This window comes from Bos taurus, chromosome 11 (genome assembly GCF_002263795.3).
Source record: "Bos taurus isolate L1 Dominette 01449 registration number 42190680 breed Hereford chromosome 11, ARS-UCD2.0, whole genome shotgun sequence".
Taxonomy (NCBI): domain Eukaryota; kingdom Metazoa; phylum Chordata; class Mammalia; order Artiodactyla; family Bovidae; genus Bos; species Bos taurus.
This window is the reverse complement of record NC_037338.1, coordinates 61,358,474-61,374,016: the sequence shown is the minus strand read 5'-3', so window position 1 is coordinate 61,374,016 and position 15,543 is coordinate 61,358,474. Positions and strand designations below refer to the sequence as shown.

At 36.0% G+C, this 15,543-nt stretch overlaps 1 protein-coding gene across 10 annotated transcripts in view; it reads right to left on the bottom strand.

The window, feature by feature from the left end:
• Positions 1-15,543, bottom strand: part of EHBP1 (EH domain binding protein 1) — a 387,100-nt gene that overhangs the window by 166,425 nt on the left and 205,132 nt on the right. For all 10 annotated transcript variants that reach the window (XM_024999431.2, XM_024999432.2, XM_024999433.2 and 7 more), the window contains one exon: positions 3,545-3,734. In XM_024999431.2, coding sequence (XP_024855199.1) covers positions 3,545-3,734 — 190 coding nt within the window. The remainder of the gene's footprint in view (positions 1-3,544; positions 3,735-15,543) is intronic.

The following is a 15,543-nucleotide window of genomic DNA, read 5'->3' as shown; positions in this document are numbered from 1 at the left end:
ACAATATAAGTATAGGCTTATTATCTGTTTAAATTCTGGTCTTGGCTTTTTTTCCATAAATTTTCTTAAAAATAAGTAGTTTCAGGTTACAGGTGGAGGAAAGTACTCATCTGGCTGAGCACTCATTCTATGACAGTGATTAGCCTCTGCAGTCAAATGCTACTGAGTGCAGTTTAGCACTTTGTTATCCAAAACAAAATATAAATATTTGGTATAAATATTCTTTTATTATTCAACTGAATTTTGAGTCTGTTTTCTTTTCCCAAAAGCTTTATTTGAAATATTGCTTCCTTTTCAATTTAAAAATATAGTAAATAATTGGCCAAGAAGCATATTGTTTTAGGCATCAAAACACTAATTTTAGTATATATATTTTTATATAAAACACACTGTCCTGCTTTCCTAAACAGAACATTGTATACGAAGCATAATAAGACTTTTTCATGTTGACTCAAGGTTGTCAAATGGTCATTATTTTACCAAGCTTTAATACTGCAAACAAAGTCTTCAGGAACTACTTGGATATGCACACACATAAACGCACATACACACACACAAACAAGTCTATTCCTATAATAAGCTCCATGCCACTGTTCTTTTTCAGCTATCATTTATCATTTTTGATTATCATCAATATGCCATTGATTCTAATCTTCTTTATCTCACACATAACTGCAGTTAGTAGTTTTCAATTTCTTACCTTTTTTTTTTTGGCAATGGTTCATTTTTTTTCCCCCAAATGAAATCTTACGTAAATATACAAAATAAAAAGAATTTCCAAAGTGCTATGGAAATGGAACAGAAGACCAAGTTTTCTATTATTAAGCCTCTATACCTGGTTACCACTGCACAACACTAAGGTATCTGATGGAACCCCAGGCCACCACGAAGCTAATACTGCTGGTCAAACCTGAGAGTAACTTTCTCTATTTTGAGGGATGAATTTGGGGGGGAAATGTCATCTAGTACCTTGTACAAAAGGCAACAATAAAAAAAGATCCATGATCTCATTACTCAATAGCCTCTCAGTATAACAAACAAAAAGAGAAAAAAAAACATTTTATAAAATTCAAATATTTAAACAACATAGAAAGGGAAAAAAGGAAAAGAAATGCCTCCTTCAACCTTGTGCATACCCACCATCCCCTCAAGATCTTTCTCCTTGAAGTTACTTGTGAGTCCTTCCAAACTGTATAGGAGCATGCATGTCTGTCTACATGTGTATATGTGTGTGAATAAAGCCTTTTAAATAAAACTTTATACATACAAAAGTTACCATACTATACAGTTATGCACTTTGTTTTTTTCTCATTTAATAATAATATCAGCAATCTTTTTTAAAATTAATCTTTCATAGTTGTGTTTCACACAGTTGAGTTATCCAAATTAACTTCCAGATCAGCAGGTTACTGTGAATACAACTGACTGTGTGTCTGAACACGATGAGGCATTTTCCAAGCAAAGCATGGTGGTAAAATGCTCAGTTTTCCCCATAAAGATAATTTATTCCACAATATGTCTACAACAGAACACCACCCTCAAAATAACATAAAAAATAGCTATATTATACTTCACTACAATAGAATTCAATCACCGTGAGTAACAATATTTCTATGGAAAAATGTATTTAGAGTTCTAACTTGGAACTGGAAATACCTCTCTACAGGTAGAAAGGCACAATGGGAAACGTGGGTTTTAGACTCAAAAAACCTGAATTTTAATCCTGGCACTGTCAATACTAGCTTTATCACTTTGAGCAAGTTACTTAACTAAGGTTCAGTTTCTCAGTGTAAAAAGGAAATAATGGTATTTATTTCTCAGGTTGTTTTGTCGATCAAATGAAGTTATAGAACATTGCCTGGCATACAACAGGGTACCATTAAATTCCTTTCTATTCACCTATGAAGAGATTTGGAGAAGGCAATGGCACCCCACTCCAGGACTCTTGCCTGGAGAATCCCATGGATGGAGGAGCCTGATAGGCTACAATCCATGGAGTCACTAACAGTCGGACACGACTGAGCAACTTCACTTTCACTTCACTTTCATGCACTGGAGAAGGAAATGGCAACCCACTCCAGTGTTCTTGCCTGGAGAATCCCAGGGACAGAGGAGCCTGTTGGGCTGCCGTCTATGGGGTCGCACAGAGTCGGACACGACTGATGCGACTTAGCAGCAGCAGCATGAAGAAATTAGGATTTTGTGATTAGCTTCAAACTTCAATGGCCTACAGAAGGGGGACAGGGAGACAGAGTAGGCAACAGAATAGAGATTCAGGGAAACAGGACATTTGTAGGTATTCTTGATGGTTAGAATGGATAAAGAATCTAAACATTAGCTTTTTGATTTTGACCAATGCCTCAATTGCCACCTTTATTTTTGCTCTCACGGGTATAGGAATTGACCATCTCTTTTGCTTTATATTTCTATTCTCTACTGCCTTCATTTATAGACTCCACTCCCAACTTCCCTAGCCAATAGCAAGACAGAATTTAGTCCTAGTTTCTCCTCCTGAAGTTACGCACAGTTAAACACACCTGATATAAAAACACACACCTGGAGACTGACTTACAGAATGGCAGAGTGAGGACCTCAGTGAACTCACTTCGCCTCAAACAACGAAAATAAAAGCAAACAAACTATTTCAGAACTCTGGCATTTAATGAAAGGCACAGAATGAACTATAAAATACAACAGGAACTACTGAAATTTGATGCCCTTGAGAAAAGCAGCAGCCCAGGCATCTGAGATGGAATATGGTCCAGAGAGCACGTAATTAATGAATATGCCAGTTCCAATCCTGTCTGTTGGCTGGGGGACCTGTGACCTTTATCCTTCTGAGTTCAAGTTCATCTCTTTTCCCCCCTAACTACCTGTGAGAATTAAATAATATCATATGGTAACAACAACAACACACTCATGAGTACTGTCGTGAGTTATTTACCTTAAAAGACTTGCTAAATCCAACATCTCTACCTTTCAAATGAAAGATATACTATTTGCAGTCAAACCATTTAGAGGCTTTAGACTTTGTTCTAAGACTGCGCTTTACCTTTCCATGAAGTTATTATCCATTAACATTTCTAAAAAAGAATGACAATAAGGCCACAATTGTAATCTGACATAAATCAAAGGGACAATATTGAAATTCTTCAGCAGAGTATTTCTCTGCACTGGGTGTCAATCTTTCTGGTAACATTTCTCAAAAAGATGATTTCTGTTCTTTCCTCTATATTAGAGTAACCTGTCTATCATGACTAGCTACTTTAGAGTATATCCTTTTTTCAAAGCACCAACGCTACAATTATACTGCCTTTCTCCCTCTGACTTCAAAACAGCATTTAAAAAGCAAATCTTAACCCAGACAATCCAATCTATAACGTACTATAAATTTATAGACTTCCAAATGTATATACTATGTTGCAGTATAATGGATTTACTTATATTTTTTTATACCATCAAAATATTAATAGCTAACCATAACTGTTCTTAATTTGAAAACAAACAAACATTAATATACGTTTTAATAAGATTAAACTCCTACCTTAGGAGAAGTGGCGAGATCTCTTCCTGCAGAAACACCTGTGTTTTCATTTACTCCTCCTGTCTTTGGTGAGATGGCTGGTGGGGCTGGGGCTTTTCTTTTTACTCTCCTTTCAGTTTCCAGTTCTTGAACTGGACTTAGCAAATTGTTTGGAGGAGGAGTCGGTTTAGGTTCATAAAAAGGATTTGATCTAAATGAAAAGGATTTACTGTTAATCTTTATAAAAATAGTTTATTCCCAACTAAAATACTGTAATACCTTTATTTATAAAACTAGAAAATACTGAAAATCATAAGGAAAAACCCAAACCAATGATAACTTACAATTTGGAAATAGGCACAATTAATCTTTTGTTTTGTAAATCATTAACAATAAAATCTTCCCTTTTAAGAAGTATTTTAAAATCTTTAAAATACAAAGTCACACTCAGCTTGCTATATACAGACCCTTGGGAAAATGTTTGTAATGAAAGTAAATCCTATGTATTCTCCACATCCACAGAAAAGGAAATAAGATGAGGAAACATTTATTTTTTAATGCTCCTCTCACCAAACCTTTTTTCCCTTGCATTTCATCTCTTCCTCTGTGTTAAAATTCACTTGTTAGGTACTATCCTTTAGAAGTTCATTCAGTGAAGCTCTTTTAATAGCAAATTCTCCCAGGCACTGAAAATGTCTTTATTTCAGTCTCATACTTAAATGATAGTTTAGCTGGGTAGTTTATTCTAGTTGTTAGTTAATTCACCTCAGTGCTTTGAAATAGTAGCCCACTGTTGGCTTGCTGCTAAGTCACTTCAGTCACGTCTGACTCTGTGGACCCCATAGATGGCAGCCCACCAGGCTCCCCCATCCCTGGGATTCTCTAGACAAGAATACTGGAGTGAGTTGCCATTTCCTTCTCCAATGCATAAAAGTGAAAAGTCAAAGGGAAGTCACTCAGTCGTGTCGGACTCTCAGCAACCCCATGGACTGCAGCCTACCAGGCTCCTCTGTCCATGGGATTTTCCAGCCAAGAGTACTGAAGTAGGGTGTCATTGCTTTGTCCACTGTTGGCTTAGTACTGTTCTTTTGTAATTTATCTCGTTTCTGGTTGTTGTTAAGGTCTCCTTATGTCTGGTTTTGAGCAATCTTACTACAACATGTCTAAATGTGTACTTCTTTTAATTTATCTGGCTTCAGACTCCTTGAATTTTCCTGAGTCTGGAGACTCACGTGTTTCAGTAGTTCTGAAAAATCATCAGCCATTATGCCTTTGATAGCCTCTTTGTTATTTTCTCTATTCTTTTCACTAGAAAATCGTTATCAAATTATGTTGAATTACCTCTTTCCTACATATTTTTACAAATTTTTATATCTCCTGTGTTACATTCTGAATAACTCCTTCACATTCTTCGCAAGATCCAGTTAACCTTTTCTCGTTTCATTGTGTCTAATTTAATGTTTGATTCTCTATGAATTTTAATTTCATAAGCATATTTCTTTATATGGCTTGTGTATAATACCTTAGGTACAGAGATTTGAGTCATTAATCATTTATACATATTTGTTTTATAGTCTCTATCTGATAAATCTATCATTTGAATTCCTTGCATTTATAATACTGGTCTTGACTCTTCTCTTAGTAAACTATTTCCTTGTGTATTTTGTAATTCTAGACTGTGAGTTCAGGACTTGTTGAGGAAATCTTGTGTAGTCTGAGCTAGGACTGCCTCTTCAGTGTTTCATGCTTGCATTTGCCAAGTAGTTTAGGAGCTACTTTGTTTCTTATTTTCTTGGCTTGGTGGGGGGATCCCAGACTATCCTGCCAACATAACATCAAATCCACATGAGGGTAGGTTTATGCTTATAACTTTCTAGAGAAGTTTTCTTTTTTTCTTTACCTAGAGTTTAGGTCCAGACAGAAAATCTTCCTTTCCTGCTAACTCTCTTTATGAGTAGATATTTACCCAGTTGAAAGAAGTGAAAAGAAAGTGAAAGTCGCTCAGTCATGTGTGACTTTTTGCGACTCCATGGACTGTAGGCCACTAGGCTCCTCTGTCTATCGAACTCTTCAGGCAAGAATATAGGAGTGGATTGCCATTCCCTTCTCCAGGAGATCTTCCCGATCCAGGGGTTGAAGCCAGGTCTCTTGCATTTAAGGCGGTTTCTTTACCATTTGGGGCTTCCCTGATAGCTCAGTTGGTAAAGAATTTGCCTGCAATGCTGGAGACTCTGGTTCGATTCCTGGGGTGGGAAGATCCACTGCAAGAAGGGACAGGTTATCTACTCCAGTATTCTTGGGCTTCCCTTGTGGCTCAGCTGGTAAACAATCCGCCTGTGATATACGAGACCTGGGTTCAGTCCCTGGGTTGGGAAGATCTCCTGGAGAAGGTAAAGGCTACCCACTCCAGTATTCTGGCCTGGAGAATTCCATGGACTGTATAGTCCATGGGGTTGCAAAGAGTCAGACACAACTGAGCAAATTTCACATCCTTTACCACTTGAGCCACCAGGAAAGCTAGTCAGTCATCCATAAACACAAGTATCTGGTATATACAATGATTATTCTTCCTATTCCGATTATAATATTACTATTATAATAACAGTAATAAACTTATATTTTGGTTATTTTTATTAGTTTGTTGCAATTTTTTTTTTTTTTTTGGCAATACCATTCTGTTCCCAAGAGTTCAATATCTTGTATGCACAGTAACAATAGCATTTCTGAGTCTACAAGGCTAAGACACAAACCACCCAAACATAATAAGTATACCAAGGGAACTCCATCTAGTTATATAAGGTCTGTACTGGTAATAGCCTTCTGTATTCAATTATGTACATTCTTTTAACTGCAACAGAAGTAGATTCATTTAAAACCAATAACCAAGTATCTACATCTCTGCCTAACAACAGTCAGCTCTCATGAGACTCTGGGTACCAAGTAATCTAAACCAGAGAGGTGAAATAAACCATACTTGTATGTCACTCTCACTCTGCACTAGTTGCAACAGTTAGTGTCATGAGACTCCTTCTCATTGAGCTGGAGATATAGCCTCAGAATCTCTCTTACCTCTGCTCAGGCCTTACCAAGTTATTTATCAAACATTAAAAGTAGTTCAAAGGGAGGTAAAAATAAAGAAATGGGATTAAAAAGAATTTAACTCCAAAAATTAGAAAATGAAAAAAAGTCTCCCCTCTCCCCCTCAAAACTTACTCTTTGCTATCTGATGTTAAATGTTTCAGTACTGAACAAACCCACTTCAATCTAAGTGAATTAATTGACATGTGAACTATTTGGGTGATATTTTTAAAAATAATTCCTGATTACATCTCTCTATAATTTCCACAGAAGTCCGTAACACGGTAGCTGCCACAATAATCATTATTAATTTGCCATATAAGTATGATTAGTTTTAAGAAAAATTTTGAGGATTTAAGGATCAGTTCATCTCAGTCACTCAGTCATGTCCGACTCTTTGTGACCCCATGGGCTGCAGCACACCAGGCCTCCCTGTCCATCACCAACTCCCAGAGATTACCCAAATTCATGTCCATTGAGTCGGTGATGCCATCCAACCATTTCATCCTCTGTCATCCCCTTCTCATCCTGCCTTCAATCTTTGCCAGCATCAGTGTCTTTTCAAATGAGTCGGCTCTTTGCATCAGGTGGCCAAAGTATTGGAGTTTCAGCTTCAACATCAGTCCTTCCAATGAACACCCAGGACTGATCTCCTTTTAAGATGGACTGGTTGGATCTCCTTGCAGACCAAGGGACTCTGAAGAGTCTTCTCCAACACCACAGTTCAAAAGCATCAATTCTTTGGCGCTCAGCTTTCTTTATAGTCCAACTCTCACATCCATGCGTGACTACCGGAAAAACCATAGCCTTGACTAGATGGACATTTGTTGATAAAGTAATGTCTCTGCTTTTTAATATCTTTTCTAGGTTGGTCATAACTTTCCTTCCAAGGAGTAAGCGTCTTTTAATTTCATGGCTGTAGTCACCATCTGCAGTGATTTTGGAGCCCCCCAAAATAAAGTCTGTCACTGTTTCCACTCTTTCCCCATCTATTTGCCATGATGTGATAGGCCCAGATGCCACGATCTTACTTTTCTGAATGCTGAGGTTTAAGCCAACTTTTCACTCTCCTCTTTCACTCTTATCAAGAAGATCTTCAGTTTTTCTTCACTTTCTGCCATAAGGGTGGTGTCATCTGCATATCTGAGGTTACTGAAATTTCTCCAGGCCATCTTGATTCCAGCTTGTGCTTCATCCAGCCCAGCGTTTCTCATGATGTACTCTGCATATAAGTTAAATAAGCAGGGTGACAATATATAGCCTTGACATACTCCTTTCCCTATTTAGAACCAGTCTGTTGTTCCATGTCCAGTTCTAACTTGCTTCCTGACCTGCATACAGGTTTCTCAGGAGGCAGGTCAGCTGGTCTAGTATTCCCATCTCTTTAAGGATTTTCCACAGTTTGTTGTGATCCACACAGTCAAAGGCTTTGGCATAGTCAATAAAGTAGAAATAGATGTTTTTCTGTAACTCTCTAGCCTTCCGATGATTGCCTTCCGCCTGCCAGCAGATGTTGGCAATTTGATCTCTGGTTCCTCTGCCTTTTCTAAAACCAGCTTGAACATCTGGAAGTTCACAGTTCACGTATTGCTGAAGCCTGGCTTGGAGAATTTTGAGCATTACTTTACTAGCGTGTGAGATGAGTGCAATTGTCCGGTAGTTTGAGCATTCTTTGGCATTGCCTTTCTTTGGGATTGGAATGCAAACTGACCTTTTCCAGTCCTGTGGCCACCGCTGAGTTTTCCAAACTTGTTGGCGTATTGAGGTCAGCACTTTCACAGCATCATCTTTTAGGATTTGGAATAGCTCAACTGGAATTCCATCACCTCCACTAGTTTTGTTCGTGTGATGCTTCCTAAGGCCCACTTGACATCACATTCCAGGATGTCTGGCTCTAGGTGAGTGATCACACCATCGTGATTACCTGGGTCGTGAAGATCTTTTTTGTATAGTTCTTCTGTGTATTCTTGCTACCTCTTTTTAATATCTTCTGCTTCTGTTAGGTCCATACCATTTCTGTTCTTGATCCCTCTCTCCTGTACAACGTCATGAACCTCCATCCATAGTTCATCAGACACTCTTGTCTATCAGATCTTGCCCCTTAAATCTGTTACTCACTTCCATTCTATAATCGTTAGGGATTTGACTTAGGTCATACCTGAATGGTCTAGTGGTTTTCCCCACTTTCTTCAATTTCAGTCTGAATTTGGCAATAAGGAGTTCATGATCTGAGCTACAGTCAGCTCCCAGTCTTGTTTTTGCTCACTGTTTAGAGTTTCTCTATCTTTGGCTGCAAAGAATATAGTCAATCTGATTTTGTTGTTGGCCATCTGGTGATGTCCATGTGTAGAGTCTTCTCTTGTGTTGTTGGAAGAGGGTGTTTGTTATGACCAGTGCGTTCTCTTGCCAAAACTCTATTATCCTTTGCCCTGCTTCATTCCGTACTCCTAGGCCAAATTTTCCTGTTACTCCAGGTGTTTCTTGACTTCCCAGTTTTGCATTCCAGTCTCCTATAATGAAAAGGACATCTTTTTTGGGTGTTAGTTCTAAAAAGTCTTGTAGGTCTTCATAGAACTGTCAACTTCAGCTTCTTCAGTGTTACTGGTCGCGGCATAGCTTGGATTACCGTGATATTGAATGAGTTGCCTTGGAAACCAACAGAGATCATTCTGTCGTTTTTGAGATTGCATCCAAGTACTGCATTTCAGACTCTTGTTGACTATGATGGCTACTCCATTTCTTCTAAGGGATTCTTGCCCACAGTAGTAGATATATAGTGGTCATCTGTGTTCAATTTACCCATTCCAATCCATTTTAGCTTGCTGATTCTTGAAATGTCAACGTTCACTCTTTCCATGTCCTGTTTGACCACTTCCAATTTGCCTTGATTCACAGATTTAACATTCCAGGTTCCTATGCACTATTGCTCTTCACAGCATCAGATGTTGCTTCTATCACCAGTTATTGCTTTTGCTTTGGCTCCATCTCTTCATTATTTCTGGATTTATTTCTCCACTGATCTCCAATAGTATACTGGGCACATTGCAAAGGATTTGTACTTAACAGAAGAAAATGACAAAATGCCTTAAGACAGGCAATTTTTCAGTGTGTTTTATATAACTGAATTTACAATATTGAGTTGCATTCAACTTTTATTTGACTTATTTAGTATTACACAGATATCTAGAACTATCCTTTTTCTTCACATCTCTCCGCCTCCCTCTAACCACTTGAATTTTGGTATACTTTGTATTTAGACAAATGTTTTTCTGCATTGATAAATATGATCATGTAATTCTTATTCTTTAGTTTATCAACATGGTAGATTATACTGATTAATTTTCAAATATTAAAACAGCCTGGTATTCCTGAGATAAACTTTACCTATTCATGGTGTATAATTCATTTTGTTGAATTATGTCTGACAATATTCTGTTAAGGAACATTCATGAGGGATACTGGTCTGTAGTTTTATTTTTTTGTGTCCTGTTGTTGTCTGGTTTTGGTATCAAGGTAATACTAATTTCGTAAAGGAATTGGAAAGTGTCTCCTCATCTATTTTCTGAAAGAGACTGTGCAGAATTGGTAATTATTATTCTTTAAATGTTTCATAGAATTCTCCTGCGAAAAGAAAGTCTGGAAATTTCTTTTTGGAGAGCTTTAAAATTATAAGTGAAGTAAAGTGAAGTTGCTCAGTCGTGTCCGACTCTTTGCGACCCCATGGACTGTAGCCCACCAGGCTCCTCTGTCCATGGGATTTTCCAGGCAATAGTACTGGAGTGGATTGCCATTTCCTTCTCCAGGTTAAAATTATAAACTGAATTTTAAAAATCATTTTTATGGCTATTGAGCTTATATATTTCATACTGGCTGAGTTACAGTTGTCTTTCTTGAGAAAGTGGCCCATTTCATTGAAGTTGTCAAATTTATGTGTGTAAACTTTCTTTTGTGGTATTCTCTTGTTATCTTTGTGTATCTGCAGGGTCTGTAGTGATATCCCTGGTTGCATTTCTGGTATTGGTAATTTGTATCCTCTCTTTTTTCTTTATCGGTTCTGCTACAAGTTATGCTATGATCAATTTTATCAATCTTTTCAAAGAACTACTGCTTTGTGACATTGATTTTTTTTTCCCTCTGTTGCTTTTCTGTTTTCAGTTGCATTGATTTCTGCTCTTTATTTCCTTTCTTCTGATTGCTTTGTGTATTTGCTCTTCTTTTTCTAGGTTCTTGATGTGGCTGCAAAGAGCCGGACGCAACTGAGCCCACACAAATTTTTCCCTCCTTGGTAATGACAAAAATTACATAATTTCGGAGAGTGTTTTGCCTATATTCTCCTCTAGGAGTTTTATAAAGGGATGGTACAGGGAGGGAGGAGGGAGGAGGGAGGAGGGTTTAGGATGGGGAACACGTATATACTTGTGGCTGATTCATGTCGATATATGGCAAAACCAATATTGCAAAATTAAAAAATAAAATAAAAAAATTACATAATTTCTAATAAGTACATTTAAAAATACTTGAACTGCATTTTTAGTAAGGAAAAATTATTAAAGGAATTAGCATAATTTCCACATTCTGTTAATCAACTCTGATCTGAATCATCTATTTCAAGGCATCTCATATCACTATGAATAAACAAGAATTATTTTTATTCTTGTACTGTTCAAAAGTAATACATTAGTAGTATCATTAATTCATTGTGAATTAAAAACTCAGTTATATTAAGTGGAAAATTGGACAGAGTAACTTTAAATGATATTATTCATTTTTTAAAAAAACATAAGAAAAAGTATTACAGAAAGAAGAACTAAAGTTGATTAGAAATAGGGTTAGCAAACACAGTGAACAAAGTGTGGAGTGAAACTTATACGCTCTTCCTCTCACTTTGAAAGTTTATATTTTTTGGGGAAAACAATTCAATAGTATTAAAATAAGTGTGTGGCTTTTCTGATTAAACTTCAATGACAACTTCCCTTGAGAAATCGATGTACACCCACACCAATGATTTCATGTTGGACCTCAAAAGTTCATCTCATAAATGCTTTGAAAAATATTATTGCTCTATCACTTCTCAGTTTTCCTACATAACTGCAAGGGCTGAACTAACCCCCAACATGAGAAAACTGAGAAAACCATACAGTTGATAAGTGTAAAGGACAACTGCTAAAGCCACTTAAATATGCATACATTCTCTTGGAGCTGACAGGTACGCTGAATTTCTGAAGACTGTTTTACACATCACAGAACTCAGCACTATTTGTTTGTGATAGTTTTATGTCAGAAGACACAGGAAGAGTTTGGTAATGGAAGATGAGTCATACAGGCATCTTGATGAAAAGTCATAAGCTTATTATTGAAGTAAGAACAACTTCTGGAAGATTTTTGCCACTTAATTTGGACCTATGAACTTCTGGAGACCAGGATGAGAAATATCAGGTAAGTAATTAACACAGAGTTCTTCCTGAACATTAGTAGCTGACAAGCAACCTTTGAGATTTATGGATAATGTTCCTACAAAAAAAGCTGAGTGTTTGTAGGCTCCTCTGGTAACCTCAGATGATTGAGCAATTCAGAATGTTCTTTACTCATGGGAAACTTGTAAAGGCTGTGACTTTCATGTAGAAAAAGAATGGTCAAAAGGAAACACCTAGTCATTCTGATTTTAGTTTTTATTAAGGCATTTTAAAAGTTTAAGCAAACATTAAATGTCTCTTTAATTTGTTAATAGGAGAGAGCAGGGTGTGTGTACATTGTGTAATATTCATGCATCTTGGAGTGACTGAATGTTTGTCTTTAAAGTTTGCATTTACATTCAAATACTCTAGGTGTGTGGTTATTACTCAGCACCTACACCACCCATGAGAAATTTTATTTTGATCACACATTAGCCATTTCAAAGAAAACAAATACAACAACTTCAGCTAGAGCCAACTTTTTCAACTCCTGTTTAGTTATTATTTAGTATTGAGATCTCAACCTGGGTTTTGAATCAGATGATTGTCATGACATAATTCCTGTTCTTATAGGAGGTTAGAACTATTTTTTAGTTTTATCAAAACCTAGCTATGCCCATGGAAGCATGTAGCACATGTGAGAGTTATTACCCATGTGCTGTAAAATGAGCAAAGGTTGAGAAATGCAGTTCCAGGGCAACAGAAAACAAGTCAACTACCTTCTTCTTTCAAATAAGTCTTACAAATATTTAAACTTGGTTATTATAGTTCCCTTAAACCACTTCTTTACTAAGTCAAACAGTCCCTATGTCCTCAGTCACTGCTCATTTGATGTGGTTTCTGGAGATTTTAATGACTGTTCACTCTACTCTGTTAATGCTTTGAATCATCAATGCCCCTTGTAAAGTGCAGCACCTAGAAGCAAAGTAATGCTCAAAATGGGAGTTGACCAATGTACAGGAGAGGGATGACATTTCTTACTGCACAAAGCAAATGCTCCCAATTTTTGTACATCAAAGGAGCCTTTTTATTATTCTCCTCTCAACCCATATATCCCATATTTTGAAAAAATTTCCTACTACACTGCATTTTGAAAGAAATAACTATTTTTCTTAAGGTCTAAATAACATCAGTACAATGCAATTCAGTATTTCCAAGGAAAACAAAGACCCATATAGCCACTGTAAGCAAATATCATTATTATTTAGCTTTTAAAAAATGTAAAATATTCTGTAGATCTCCCCTGTTTCACATCAATTATTTTCATCACTCATGTGACAGACTATTTCCGTTAATAAAATTAAATATTGCTGTGGGTTCTTGGTTTTTTTTAACAGCTTTATTTAGGTATGATTGATATACATGGCACATATTTAAAAAGTATAACTTGATGAGTTTTTTATATATGCACATAAGCGTGAAACCATCAGCACGATCAAGACTACAAACATTTCCAATTCTCCAAAAGTTTCCTTGCATCCCTTTTAATCCATCCATCCCTCCCTCCACCTCCAGTCTCAGGCAACTATGGGTCTACTTTCTCTCATTACAGACTGTTTGTATTTTCTAGTTTTAAATAAAGGATATCATATAGTATATGCTCTTTTTTGGTCTGACTTCTTTCGGTCAGCATAACAACTTTCAAACTGATCCATGCACTTATATGTATCAATAATTTGTTCCTTATTACTGAGCAGTATTCCACTGTTATGCATACACTACAATTTGCTTATTTATTTGACTATTGGTGGACACTGGAGTTATTACCATATCTTGCTATTATGATAAATAAAGCTGTTAAATATTCATGTATATGAGTTTTTGTGGACATACGCTTTGATTTCTTTTGGTTAAATACCTAGGAATGGGATGGTTAGGTCAATAGGAATATGTTTAACTTTTTCAAAAATGGGAAATTTTTTTTTTCTAAAATAGCTACATTTAGAACTTTGAGAGTTCTGAGAGTACCAGTGCCTCCATGTCCCTGACAGTATCTTGTACAGTAATGTCTTTTAAATTTGAGCAATTCAGGTGGGTGTGTGCTGGTATCTTACATGGTTTTAATTTGCATTTCCTTGATGACTAAGATGTTGAACAACTTTTTATGTACACATCGGCTATTCTTGTATCTTCTGTGAAATGTCTGTTCAAATCTTTTCTCTCTTTAAAAAAGACGGTCTGTCTTATCACTGAGCTAGCGTTCTTTACATATACTTGATAGAAGTCTTGACTGATAGGTATTTTACAAAAAAGTCTGGCTACACTGTGGCATGCCTTTTTATCTTCACATGTATTTTTTAAACAGCAAAAGATTTAACTTTAAAGAAGTCTAAATTATAACTTTTTTCCTTTGACTTTTTTTTTTTGCATTCTATTCAAGAAATTTTTGCCTAATTCATTTTTCTCCTATGTTTTCTTCTAAAAGTTCCCATGTTTCAGTTTTCACTTTTAGGTATATGATCTACTTTTAGTAAAATTTTATATTTGTTGTGAGGTAAGGACTGCAGTTCTTTTCTGGAGGGGTTGGGGGAAATAGACCTTTAATTATTTGAGCACCATTTGTTGTAAAGATTATCCTTGCCTGACTTCCTGTGCTGCTTTTGTCAAAAATCAATTGGCAATATATGTGTGGGTCTAGCTATAGATTTATTTATGTTCTCTTTCATTTAACTATATGTTTACTTTTAAGCCAATACTAGAATGTCTTGGTTAATGAGTCTTGAAACTGGGTAGTGTAAATACTCAAACTTTATTCTTTTACAAAATTCTTTTGGCTATTCTAGGTCCATCATATTTCTGTATACATTTTAGAATTAGCCTTATCAATTATTACAGAAAATACACCAAAATTTTGATTAGGATAGCACTGAATCTATGGATCAGTTTGACTCCATGGCTATAACATTTCTCTCCATTTATTTGTCTCAGCAATGTTTTATTGTTTTCAGCACACAGGTATTGCATTGAACATCTTCGTCCAAATTTATCCCTGAGTTTTGGTTTATTTATTTATTTTTTTTGGATGCTTTTGTATATGGTATTCTAGAATTTTCTACTTCTGATTGTTAATTGTTACTATTGAGAAATACATCTGAATTTATAAATTGAGATTGTATCCTTTACCTTGCTAAATTTACTTTTTAGTTATAGTAGTCTTTGTAGAAATTCCTTATAATTTTCTACATAAATGATTGTCATCCATGAAAAAAAGATAGTACTGTATATCTTCAAATAACATGTATAAAAAGCTTAAAACAGTATTCAATTTCCCCATGCTCAGCCCTTGTGTGACTACTGTCATTTGTTTTATTTCTACCCCTATCCAAAACCCAGAATATACTGTTATTTACACTTTAAATGATAAACTATCTTTTAAAGAGATTTTTAAAAATAAGACATGTATTTTATATATATTCTATTTGCCACTTCCTGTGCTGATCATTCCTTTGTGTAGATCCAAATTTCCAAATACTGTCATTTTTCTCCTGC